This window comes from Sinocyclocheilus rhinocerous, unplaced genomic scaffold (assembly GCF_001515625.1).
Source record: "Sinocyclocheilus rhinocerous isolate Xijiao unplaced genomic scaffold, SAMN03320098_v1.1 scaffold313, whole genome shotgun sequence".
In the NCBI taxonomy this organism is placed as follows: domain Eukaryota; kingdom Metazoa; phylum Chordata; class Actinopteri; order Cypriniformes; family Cyprinidae; genus Sinocyclocheilus; species Sinocyclocheilus rhinocerous.
The window spans coordinates 382,026-395,200 of record NW_015627539.1 but is presented as its reverse complement, the minus strand read 5'-3'; the positions used below and the strand labels follow the sequence as shown (position 1 = coordinate 395,200).

At 35.4% G+C, this 13,175-nt stretch overlaps 1 protein-coding gene across 1 annotated transcript in view; it reads left to right on the top strand.

Moving 5' to 3' along the window:
- LOC107729879 (tuberin-like) overlaps positions 1–12,941 on the top strand; it is a 24,150-nt gene extending 11,209 nt beyond the window's left edge. The window contains exons 9-27 of the mRNA XM_016540607.1: positions 851–899; positions 993–1,118; positions 1,225–1,298; positions 2,300–2,426; positions 2,512–2,655; positions 3,376–3,513; positions 6,289–6,392; positions 6,486–6,567; positions 6,652–6,807; positions 7,851–7,961; positions 8,041–8,163; positions 8,305–8,411; positions 9,597–9,750; positions 9,977–10,099; positions 10,535–10,669; positions 11,699–11,888; positions 12,082–12,175; positions 12,647–12,749; positions 12,831–12,941. Coding sequence (XP_016396093.1) covers positions 851–899; positions 993–1,118; positions 1,225–1,298; positions 2,300–2,426; positions 2,512–2,655; positions 3,376–3,513; positions 6,289–6,392; positions 6,486–6,567; positions 6,652–6,807; positions 7,851–7,961; positions 8,041–8,163; positions 8,305–8,411; positions 9,597–9,750; positions 9,977–10,099; positions 10,535–10,669; positions 11,699–11,888; positions 12,082–12,175; positions 12,647–12,749; positions 12,831–12,941 — 2,251 coding nt within the window. The remainder of the gene's footprint in view (positions 1–850; positions 900–992; positions 1,119–1,224; positions 1,299–2,299; positions 2,427–2,511; positions 2,656–3,375; positions 3,514–6,288; positions 6,393–6,485; positions 6,568–6,651; positions 6,808–7,850; positions 7,962–8,040; positions 8,164–8,304; positions 8,412–9,596; positions 9,751–9,976; positions 10,100–10,534; positions 10,670–11,698; positions 11,889–12,081; positions 12,176–12,646; positions 12,750–12,830) is intronic.
- Positions 12,942–13,175: the final 234 nt, after the last annotated feature.

Below are 13,175 nucleotides of genomic sequence, written 5' to 3'. Positions count from 1 at the left end.
TGGAGTAATGCTGATGGAAATTCAGCTTTGCATCACAGAAATAAATTACATTCTAAAGGATATTAAAATAGAAACTATTATTTTATATTGTAATAACATTTTGCAAGATTACAGTTTTTTTTCTGTGTTTTTGATCAAATAAATGCAGCCTTGATGAGCATAAGAGACTTCTTTAAAAAACATTACAAGTCTTACTGATCCCAAACGTTTGAACGGTAGTGTACACTGCAGTTCAGAAGTATGGGGTCTGTTTTTAGATTGTGTTTTTTGAAAGAATTAATACTTTTACTCAGCAATGATGCATTAAATTTATCAAAAGTGTCAGTAAAGACATTTATAATGTTACAAAAGATTTCGGTTTCAAATAAATGCTGTTCATTTGAACTCTCTATGCATCAAAGAATCCTGAGAAATTGTATCACAGTTTCCACAAAAATATTCAGCAGCACAACTGTTTTCAACATTGATAATAATAGAAATATTTCTTGAGCACAAATCAGCATATTAGAATGATTTCTGAAGGATCGTGTGACACTGAAGACTGGAGAAATGATGCTGAAAATTCAGCTTTACATCACAGAAATAAATTATTTTTAAAGTATTTTGAAGTAGAATAATATGTAACAATATTAGTGTTTTTACTGTATTTTTAAACAAATTAATGCAGCCTCTGTGAGCATAAGAGACTTCTTTCAAAAACTTACTGACCCCAAACTTTTGAATGCTGGTGTAAATTTGTCTATATATGAATTTCTTTTTATTTAAAAAAATTGGTTCGGTCAAAATAGTGAAGGAAAAGGACATATAAGAGTTTTCCCATGCACTAACTTCATTGATTTGTTTCTCACAGGAAAATCTGCCTTCTGTGTAACCGGACGACTTCCTCCACAGATATCGAGGTAAAAAAAAGTGGTGTTTGACTCAGTCTTTCCGGATTATGATAAAAGCAGTGATAGCTGAATCTGTTTATCCGTGTGTGTGTGTGTGTGTAGGTTGCGCTGCAGGTGTTAGACGCGGTGGTGTGTTATAACTGCCTGCCCTCCGACTCTCTGACGGTGTTCATCATCACACTGTGCCGAACCGTTAACGTGAAGGAGTTCTGTGAATCCTGCTGGAAGGTACACAGAGAAGTATTCAGCCGAGTTTAATATTTCACATTTATGGTGCGGTTCATAAGCATGCTTTGACCTCTCTGTTGTTGTTTTTGTCTGGTTGTGTGTCTAGTTGATGCGTAAAGTGCTGGGAACTCACCTGGGTCACAGTGCCATATACACCATGTGCCGTATCATGGAGGAGAGGTACACACTGACTTATAACGACAGAAGACAGATTTGTGATTGGTTAGAGAGTCAATAGGCTATAAATATAATAATAATAATAATAATAACAGTAGGTATATACTTGAAAAAAATACAAATATTTGTTAAATAAAAACATTTAAGCTTTTATATAAGGTAGATTTTCATTAGTATTTCCGAAAATAGAGCAAAAAAATGCTCTTTCGGTGTTCGGCTGAATAAGCGAAAAGACCGAATAAATTGTACCGAGCAATGACGTGACGTGATCAAATAGAGGCGCGCACTAATGCAGGAAACACGTCTGCAGTGTGGAAGCATTTAAAAGTGTCCGAGAAAGACTCAAAAATCATTACAAGCACCGACAGCGAGAGACTGTTTAGCACTGCATCTCATGTCTCCGATGAGAAGAGGAAGAGGTGGTTGTTGCTGGTTACTCTATGACAGTGGTTCTCAACCTTTTTTTCCACCGGGCCGCACTATGGTCCCAAGTGCAAGTCTCGCGGGCCGCACGCATATCATTTACATATTATGTCAGCAATACAAACCAACGTTAATTAGGCTATGTGAGTACTGCTCATGTCTGAAATAATATATGAAAAACAAAATTATTTTACATAAAAACATTAGGCTATAGCTTATATTTATTTAGTACATTTTTAAATTAATGTAAAAACTAAAATGAATTGTAAAACGGAAAGTATTTTTTAAAAATTGTGTTCAGCACGGTGGGCCGCATTTGAATTCGTGACGGGCCGCGGGTTGAGAACCACTGCTCTATGATGATTGAAATCGTGAAATGTAATGCCATGTAATGCCAATCGCAAAATTATATTAATATTTAAACTTTTAAACAAAGGCAAACATTTATTAGCATTTTTTTTGCTTTAGTATTGAAATTAGGATTGACAGTCATTGGTGTTGGCATGAACTGCTGAATTATTGTGATGTTGACAGATCTAGTGTTCTCAGTAGTGTGTATGGTGTGTGTGTGTCTGGTGTAGGGTGTACAGTGAGGACGCCGCTCTTCTCAGGGGTGCTGTGTTTTTTGTTGGTATGGCGCTGTGGGGAGCTCACAGACTTCCTGCCCTCAAAAACACGCCCACTCTGGTCCTGCCTTCCTTCTACAAGGTGTGTGCTAATTTGCCATCAGTTTGTGTTTTTAGAAATATATTATGAAACCTACTAGTGTTTGACCTCTGACCTCTGTGCCCAGGCCATGAGCTGCACGAATGAGGTGGTGTTCTATGAGATTGTGCTGTCGATCACGCGACTCATCAAGAAGTACGGCCGAGAGCTGCTCGTCGTGACATGGGACATCCTGCTGTCCATCATAGAGAAACTCCTGCAGCAGATACAGGTACACACAGGGTTTAAATTGGGCCGGGGCCGTCCGTACAGTTAGTTAGGCAACATCACACAACGTTTTCACCATTACGACGGTTTAATAGTTCTATAAACAGTTCAATAAGCAAATACAATAATATTAGGTTACTTACATTTTAGGCGGAAACAGCGCATCTCACAGCAACCAGCCGATTCATTGCTGATTGATTTCGTGTTTTGAACGAATCGGTTAAGTCAAAGTTTCATTAGCCCACGCATAAACATCTGATGAATCTGCTGTTTGAACGAATCGTTTGAATGAACGACTCAAAGCCTAAAAGCCCTTGGATGAAATATAAAAAAACACGCAGATTTATATGTCACAGCTGATAGAAAACTGAAAATATTGCTTCAGAATAAATCATATTTGCAAAAAAACAAAACACACACACACATAAATATAATAGCTCGATACCATAGCAAGTCCCAATTTAACCCCTGGGTACACACAGACACGCACAGACACACACACACACAGACACGCGCACACACACACAGACACGCGCGCACAGACACACACACACACACGCACAGACACGCACACACACAGGACACACACACAGACAGACAGACAGACAGACAGACAGACACACACGCACACAGACACACACACACACACATACACACACACACACACTGAGATGTTTTATGGGTGTTTGTCTCCTGACGCTCTTCATATATGTGGTGTGTGCAGACGATGGGCAGTCCTGATCTGAAGGTGATCGTTTATGAGTTACTGAGCACCGTCGAGGAGCTGTACGAACAGAACGACTTCCACGGATCCTCGCAGAGATTCTTCAGCCTGGTGGAGAAGTGTGCTGATAAACGTCCCGTGAGTTTCCTCGCTCCCTGTCCATCTGTCCTCTTTTGAAGCTGTCTGGTTTGATTCACCCTTCTTGAATGTATTCATTTATTTAAATGTCGTATTAAAAGTTTAATTAAACCGTGTTATTACATTTATATTAAGTATATATTTATTTGAATTTATTATTAAAATTAAATTAAGTATAAATTAAGGATGATATTCAGACTGACTAAATTTGTTGTTAAATTAAATTAAAATTTATTATTTAATTTAAATGATGTATACATTTATTATTAAAATTAAATATACATTAAGGAGGATATTCAGAAATGTATGATTATATTTCATGAAAGTATAAATATATTTAAATGTATTAATACATTTAAATTAAAATGTATTATTAAATTTAAATGAAGTATAGATTTGTTGAAATTTATTATTAAAAGTAAGTTTAGTATAGATTGAGAATGTTCAGATTAACTAAATGTATTAAATTGAAAGAAAGTTAAAATGTGTTTTAAATTTATTTTGACATTAAAATCAAATTAAAATATAGCTGCAAGCAGCGATTCCGGGGCCAAGCCCGAGAAGGGCTGTAGCGCAGCGCAGAGCGGGAAGAAGAAAAACGGCAGAATTGGAACGTACATACAAAATAACAGATAGGTTCAGAAGTACAGAAGTTCAAAAACGGACAGAAGTTCAGATGAGAATGACCAAAAACACGCTTCTGATTCAATACGAACACACGGAAAATTGAATGTCTGGAACAGAAGCAACATTAGCCAGCTTGGATTCGAACCGACAACCTTAGGGGTTCAGGGCCAGAGGCTTAGCAGAGTGCGCCACTCAGTTGACGCACATTCAACAGGCTGCAGAAGAAGTGTTAAGTTGGGAGAAAAATCTCACAAAAGCGTGACTTAGCATTTTACACAAAAGCACAATTGACATCCTCAGATTCGGCATGACCCAAGGAATCCATAGACACCATGATAATGTTTTCTGACTAACTGTTCAAAAGTTATAAGCCAAAATGTGCATTTTTAGTATCTCACGACCCATAGGTGGCGCTGTTCCAAAATTTGGCATGGACTCTCAGATCTTGTTGTTGATGAAGCATACCAAGTTTGGTTTCGATTAATCAAAGTTTGGCCGAGATACAGCCTCTGAACCAATTTGGGTCGACCTTGTTAAGTTCGCAACATCATAACTTTTTTTTCCACTAGTAGTTAAAAAATTATGTTCAGTCATTTCTGTGCAGCTCAGTCCAAAGATCATATGAGCAAATTTTGGGAAGAATTGAACTAAATTTGTGAGAAGAGTAGCAAAAAAACTGTTTTTCATTTACTTCAATATGGCTGACAGACACCCTTTTGGAAAATTACAAATGAGACATCGTCAGAATCGGCATAACCCAGGGAACCAAATGACATAAAAATAAACAAATTTTGGACAACATTTAGCAAGAATCGTTATATCTCTGGAACAGTAGGTGGCGCTATCTTCAGACTTCCGAGGTACCTCCAGGACATGGTGTTGATGATCCTTACCAATTTTCGTGCAGATATGTCCAATGGTTCAAAAGATATGGCAATTTATGAGAAATTTCAAAATGGCGGACACGTGGTTGAGCCAATCCTGGCAAAATTGACATCCGCAGATTCGGCATGACCCAAGGAATCCATAGACACCAAGATAATACATTTACAACATCATAACTTTTGAAGAAAAATGAATAAAAAAAATGTGTTCAGTCAAGTCTGTGCAGGTCAGCCCAAAGATCATCTGAGCCAATTTTGGGAAGAATTGGATCAATTTTGAAGGAGTAGTAGGGAATAGACTATTTACTGTACTTTTCAAAATGGCCGCTACTGTAATGGGTGGAGTCTTAATGTAAGGTATTGAATGTGATCAGCATGATGAGTGGAATCAGGTGTACTAAGTTTAATTTTGCTAGAGTTAGGGGTTCAGGAGTTATTACCATTTTAATGTTGAATTTTTGAACTGGTGGTGGCGCTATAGAGTTGGTCCGAGAGTCCCCAAAGTTGGTCAGATCACTATTTATGGCCATCACTACAAGTGTGCCAAATTTCGTCATTGTCCTATGTTCCCTTCATAGGGCTACCATAGACTCCCATTGGCGAAGAAGAAGAAGAAGAAGAATAATAATAAAACATACGGATACAATAGGGGCTACAGCCCTTTGGGCTTAAATATACATTTATTTAAACTCATTATTAAAATTAAATTAAGTATAAATTAAGGAATATTCAGATTGACTCAATTTATTTAAATGTATTAAAATTTAATACATTTAAATTACAATGTATTATTACATTTAAATGAAGTATTTCTTTAAATTCATTATTAAAATTAAGTATAAATTAAAGAGGATATTCAGACTGAATTTATTTAATTGAAAAAAAGTGTAAATTTATTGCTAAATTTCATTTATACATTTCAATGAAGTATAGATTTATTTAAATGTATAATACAATTAAATTATGTATAAATGGAGGATATTATCATTGACTAAATGTATTATTCAGTGTAAAGGAAGAATATATGAAGAGTTCATTTGCAGAAACAGATAACTCTGTTTTTAACAATTTTCAAAAATCGTGTTTTTTCATTGTGCATTCCAATTAACCTCAATCAAACTGCAGTTGGGTTATTTTGATTAGGTTAAAAAATAACTAAAAAATACAGCTAACTAACACAATAAAACACAATAAAAACAAGATAACATAATAAATGAATTGCATTATTTTGGTTTGATGGGCTGTTGTTGAATCTGTCCTGTAGGATGCGTCTGTGCTGACGCTGATTTCCTACAGAGCTCAGTCCATTCAGCCGGCCAAAGACGGGTGGCTGCAGAACCTGCTCAAACTCACGGAGAAGTTCTTCAGGTCTGGATGATTCCTCATTTTCACTAAAGTCCCGTTTTAAACGAATCCTGGGAATAACACCTCTCTCTCTCTCTCTCTCTCTCTGTGTGTCAGGAATGAGAGCCGTACTGTGATCAGGATCAAGGTTCTGCACATCCTGTCCTTCGTGCTCAGCACAAACCGACAACTCTATGAAGTCAGTCCTAAAGCAGTCAGGCCTTTCCTTGTGTTCATGAGCTCGCTGTTGTTTGTCTTGATGGTCTGTGTTCTCTGTGACCAGGAGGAGCTGATCGAGGTGGTGGTGATTCCTCAGCTGGGTCAGATCGCTGAAGATCGAGATCTGTCCGTCAGGAAACAAGCCACGCAGCTGCTGGTGGATCTCGCCGAGGGCTGCAGCACGCATCACTTCAGCAGCCTGCTCGACATCATCGAGAAGGTAGCGCTGCTCGCTCATGATGTCACTGACGGAAGCGCAGGCATTCCATTTTTCTCCTGTTTGAAATTTCAATTTAAAATAAAAAAAAACGGAATTTTTCATGCGTAAGAGAATCTAGATATCCACCATTTCTGCAGGTCCTTTATATAGCCCTGAAATAGTTGATTTATTCAAGCATATCTAAGGGAATATTGAGTTGTTAAATGTGATAACTATAATTCTTAAGAATTTAATTTGATTTAACAAAAGCTTTTAAAACAAGATATAAATCATTCATCACTTCTTCCATTGGCTGCCTATTCCACAGAGACACAGGTCATTAACTGTTTAGCAGTAATTCAGCAGCCTTTGTATTCAAGAGAACAAAATAGTCACTTCCTGAGAAATTTGTGCAAAATAAAAATGTAAATGGAAGTTAAAGCCAATGTGGAAGCCATTGTGATTTTTATTTAATGTGATAAATGAGTTTACACTTATTTAAATGTGTTTATATATATATTTAGGCCTGGGCGATAAAACGGTATCGATATTTATCGACGGTACACCTTAATTTCTATTGCTCTGTTTTAAAAAAGGTTATAAAAAATGTCAATAATTATCGATACCAAACGATATGAAACATATATCGTTGATATTTTTTTTTAGCTATATTGCCCAGCCGTATATATATATATATATATATATGTGTGTGTGTGTGTGTGTGTGTGTGTATATATATATAATTATTATTAAATTACAATTAAAAAGTATAGAATTATTAAAATTTATTATTTAATCGATATGAAATATGTATTTTTAATATATTAATAAATATGAATAAAGCACAGATTAATAAGTAGTTTAAATGTGTTTCCATCGTAGTTTATGCCCAAATAAAAATGATCAAACTCAATTGAGCATAATTCTTTTCATTCACATTTAGAAAATTTCTTTAACATTTTGGTGTTTTTTTTTTTTTTTAAATCCAGCATTTTGATGTAAAATCCCCAAACAAGTGGACGAGACCTGATTTGTGTGAGTGAAAGTCTCCTGTGCTCCTGTAGGTTGCTAGTCGTCCGTTAACCTGCTCTGTGGAGGGAGAGAGAGAGCTGTCAGTGGAGTCACCCATGGAGGACGTCCGGACCGCTATACTGGGACTGCTAGACATCCTACAGGTACTACAGTACCTCTTCTGCTCGGTGCACTCATGATTACTCTCTCTAGCAGCTCCAGTGATGCTTTGTCTGTTTCCAGAGTAAACTGTACAGTCTGCCAGCCAGTCACGCCAGTCGAGTGTACGAGCTGCTGATTTCTCATCTGCAGCTTCACTACAAGAACAAATACTACAGTGCCACCGGGAGCTCCATACGCCTCAAGGTCAGGCTTTTGACTCCAGTTAGTCAGCAACACCATAGCAAACACCCTAGCAACCAAATACTCCGAATACGTAACCTTTTCAAATCACCTGGACTTCAGAAAAGGCAAGCATGTTGTTTTCTCTCATTGTTTGTGTGTCAGGTCTTTGATTTCTTGCTGATGATGAGGGCCGACTCTCTTCATCGTCTGGGTGTCCCCAATAAAGATGGAGTCCTGAGATTTAGCCCATACTGTCACTGTGACGTCGGGTAAGAACACAAGCATGTGTGTTTAGTGCTGTTTTCTTATTAAGCACACTTATTAAGGAGGATGTTAAATGATATCAAATTTAAATAGTGCTGTCAAACGATTAATTGCGATTAATCACATCCAAAATAAAAGTTCTTGTTTACATAATAAATGTGTGTGTACTATGTATATTTATTATGTGTATATATAAATACACACACATGCGTGTATATATTTAAGAAAAATTTTATTTTTATATATTAAATATATTTATTTATAATGTAAATTATATGAATATAAATATAGACGTAAATATTTTCAAAATATATACTGTATTTGTGTGTATTTATATATACATAATAAATATACACAGTACACACACATATATTATGCAAACAAAAACTTTTATTTTGGATGTGATTAATCGCGATTAATCATTTGACAGCACTAAATTTAAAGTATAAATGTATATAAATTTATTTAAAATTTAAATAAAAATGTTTTATTAAATTTAAATAAAGTGTGAATTGATTTACATTTATTATCAATATTAATTTAAGTATTAATTGTTAAGGAGGATATTTAGATTGACTAAATGTACTATTAAATTTAAATTGAACTAAAATGTCTTATTGAATTTAAAAGAAGTATTAATGTATGTAAATATATTATTAAATTAAGATTAAAAGAAGTATACATTTATTAACATTTTTTTAATAAGATTTAAATTAAAATGTATCCATTACATTTTAAAAAGTATAAATGTATTTACATTTTTATTTAAATTAAAATGTAACATTACACTTAAATGAAGTAAACATTCATTTAAATTTATTATTAAAATGACTAATATTAAAACTAAAAATTATTAAAGAGAATATTCAGATTGACTGAATTTATTAAATTTAAATGAAATATAAATACATTTAAAAATTTTGTTTTTATTAAATTAAAATGTATTACATTTAAATGAAGTATACATTTAATTCCATTTATTATTAATATTAAAGAGGATATTCAGATTATAATACTATATTTCTTATAAAATGTAAAGAAAGTATAAATATATTTAAATGTATTTTTAAATTAAATTAACATGTATTATTATATTTAAATGTATACATTTATTTACATTTGTCAAAATTAAGTATAAATTATTAAGTAGAACATTCAGACTGACTAAATCTCAAATGTCTGGTTTTCAGGGAGTCGGAGAAGAGAGTGACTGATAAGAAGCCAACAGGAACTGTGTCGCCGCCGACAGGAAGTCCCACACCAGCGGCTCCGCCCTCCTCCATTCGCACTGCCTATCTGCCCTACAGCCTGGCCTTCAGCGTGCTGCTACAGTGCCTCAAGATGGTACACAGACACACACAGCTCACATCCTCTTCCCTTTAAAATGATTGATGACACCATAGCATGTTCATGGTGTCATGGTACTGTATTTATGTACCATAGTTTTAACACGGTGCCCTGTGGTTTTGCATTCCTGGAACATACAGTTCAAATACAACACAATCTGTGTGCGCAAATATAACTACCGCGGTGTGAAAGGTAAAACATCAGCTCCTTGCTTCATTTGCAGGAGAATGACTGGAAGGTTCTGAAGCTGGTTCTGGATAAGATGTCCTGCACCATCCAGTACAAAGTTCTGGTCCTGACCTCACCCTGCAACATCGATCATCTGTGCTCCACTCTCTGCTCCATGGTAACACACACACACAGACACAGACGACACAGACACAGACAGACACACACACACACACACTTACAGTGATGGCCAAAATGATCAGAACACTAGTATTTTCAGCAGCGACATGAAGAAACAGAACAAACTGAAACAGACTAAATCCAGAAGAACTGTGGCTGTCTCCAAGATGCTTCAAGAGACCTCATGATCAGATCAGATCTCTGTGTGCAGCACTGGCTGTTGTCAGACTAAAAGCTCACTGGATTATTACAATTAATGGCAAAATGAATGTTTGGAAATGCAAACTGATAAGATAGATAGAAAAGATTTAGCTGGTGAAAATACTAGTGTTCTAATAATTTTGGCCAGCTCTGTACTACACAGTAACTCAGTGGAATAAGCTGTATGGAAGCGAGGTAATTTGGGAGAGTGTGTGTGTGTGTGTGTGTGCAGGTGACGGACCGTCTGATATCGGAGCGTTTGAAGAAAACTCCTGATGGATTCTCCCTCACTGATGTTCAGCTCGCTGCGGTTCCTGTTCTCACTGCCCTCACCTCCTACCACAGCTACCTGGAGCAGTCCCGACAGGTGACACAAACACATCTACCCCGCTATCCAGATCAGAGCAGAATATAAACATCAGTTTGTTTGTTTTAGAGTTTGTCAGATTTGATAAATTTTAGCTAGGGCTGTGTTCTAAACCCTAGTGATCTAGACAGTATCATAGGCACACTCCGAAGGCTGTTTGAAATAACAAGAAGCAAAACTGTGCTACCTTGTAAGTTACCTTAAGTTAAGTATGAATTTATTTAGGTGTATTATTACGTTTAAATTGAATGTACAATTATCGCATTTAAATTAAATATGAATTTATTGAAATGTGTTATTGTATTTACAATAAACATACAATTATACAAATGTATTATTACATTTTAATTAAATATAAATTTATTTACATGTGTTCTTTTATAATTCATTTATGTAAATGTTTAAATCAAATAAGTTTAACTTAAATTTATTACATTTAAATTAAACATGTTTATTCAAGTGTATTATTAAATTGAAATTAAGTATACAATTATGTACATGTATTATTACACTTAAAATAGTATACATTTATTAATAAATGTATTTGAATTTATTACATTTAAATTATAAATGTATTTAAACGTATTACATTTAAATTAAATATTTACATTATTTACATTTATTTAATTTAAAGTAAGTATACATTTAAACATTTAAATTAAATATTAATTTATTGTTACATTTAAAGCAAGTACACATATATTTAAATTTATCATATAAATTATATATAATTTATAATTATAATTTAAATTAAATATGTTTATTTAAATTTGTTGTTAAATTTGAATTAAGCAATCATTTTCTTAATGTGTTATTAAATTGAAACTAAATAAAAAATGTAAGTGTATTAATAAATTTAATGTAAGAATACATTTACTTGAATTTATTCTTACACTTTAATTAATGAATGAATCAGCCGGCAGCAGATCTAATCTCTGGAGGTGATAGCAGCCAATCATCTGATGCGCATCTAGGAATGTATTGGATAAATGTGTTGACAGCAGAGTTTTTCTTCACCTGTTTTCTCAGAGGGAGCTGGTCCAGTGTTTGGAGAAAGGCCTGATTTACCGCTGTGCTAAGCAGTGTGTGGTGGCTCTGACCATGTGCACCGTTGAGATGCCCGACATCATGATCAAACTCCTGCCCGCCCTCATCGTCAAGCTCACGCACATCTCGGCAACCGTTGCCATGGCCTCACCCATGCTGGAGTTCCTGTCCAGTGAGTGCAAGCCTTCAGTCGTGTTCCCCGCCCATTCTCACATTCTGACCAATCAGAGCCGCCCTACTCACTCTGACCAATCAGAATATAGCATACATTCTACATTGAGGATACAAGCACAGCAAAACGACACCTGTGGATCATATACAGCAGCTCAAGTACTGATGCTTTTTGTCTCATCTCTCTCTCTCAGCATTGGTGCGGCTCCCACATCTGTATGCTAACTTTGTAGCCGAGCAGTACGTCAGCGTGTTTGCCATATCGCTGCCGTACACCAACCCCTCAAAGTGAGTGAGCTCATACACACCTGTGAACTCACACATACAGAATATGTAGCCAACGTTTGCCTTCATTAGCTATTTGACTACTTGATGTTCATTTTGTTCATAATGTTACAAGAGATTTCTATTTCAAATAAATGCCGTCCTTTTGAACTTTTTAGTTCATCAAAGACTTCTTCAAAGAGTTTCCACAAAAATATGAAGCAGAGCAGCACAACTGTTTTCAACACTGATGATAATGTTTCCTTAAACAGCAAATCAGCATATTAGAATGATTTCTGAAGGATCATGTGACACTGAAGACTGGAGTAATGATGCTGAAAATTCAGCTTTACATCAAAGGAATAAATTACATTTTAACATATATTCAAATAGAGAACAGTTACTTTAAACTGTAATAATATTTCACAATGTTACTGATTTTATTGTGTTTTTTAATCAAATAAATTATCTTAAATTATGTGGTTTAATCTGTAGGTTTAATCAGTACATAGTGTCTCTCGCCCATCATGTGATCGCCATGTGGTTCATACGCTGCAGATTGCCTTTCAGGAAAGACTTTGTTCAGTACATCACCAAGGTGGGTGATGGGATTGTCGGGCTCATGTGTTTACAGATCGATCTGTTGGTCTTGAGTTGAAGTGTGTTTTTGTGTGATTAGGGTCTCCGTTCAAACGCTCTTCTGCCTTTCGATGACACTCACGAGCAGAGCAGCTTCAGAGCGCGCAGCCATGTTTCTTCAACTACAGCCACTTTAGGTCCCAGGGATTGATTTTTATTCAGACTAATAGATTTCGACTTCTCCTTTTTTGCTATATGAAGGTCACATTAAAACTAGAGATTTTTTTTTATTTATTTTTTTAGCAAGACTTAGTTTTGATACTTTTCAAATGCTTTTTATCAACAACCGATTGGTATCCCTGCTTTTCCTTTTCTGTATGTAGGGACGGTGGGTGGGGCTTGGGCAGTCGGGGGTGGGGCGTTGTCTTGGCGATGCGGGGTGGGC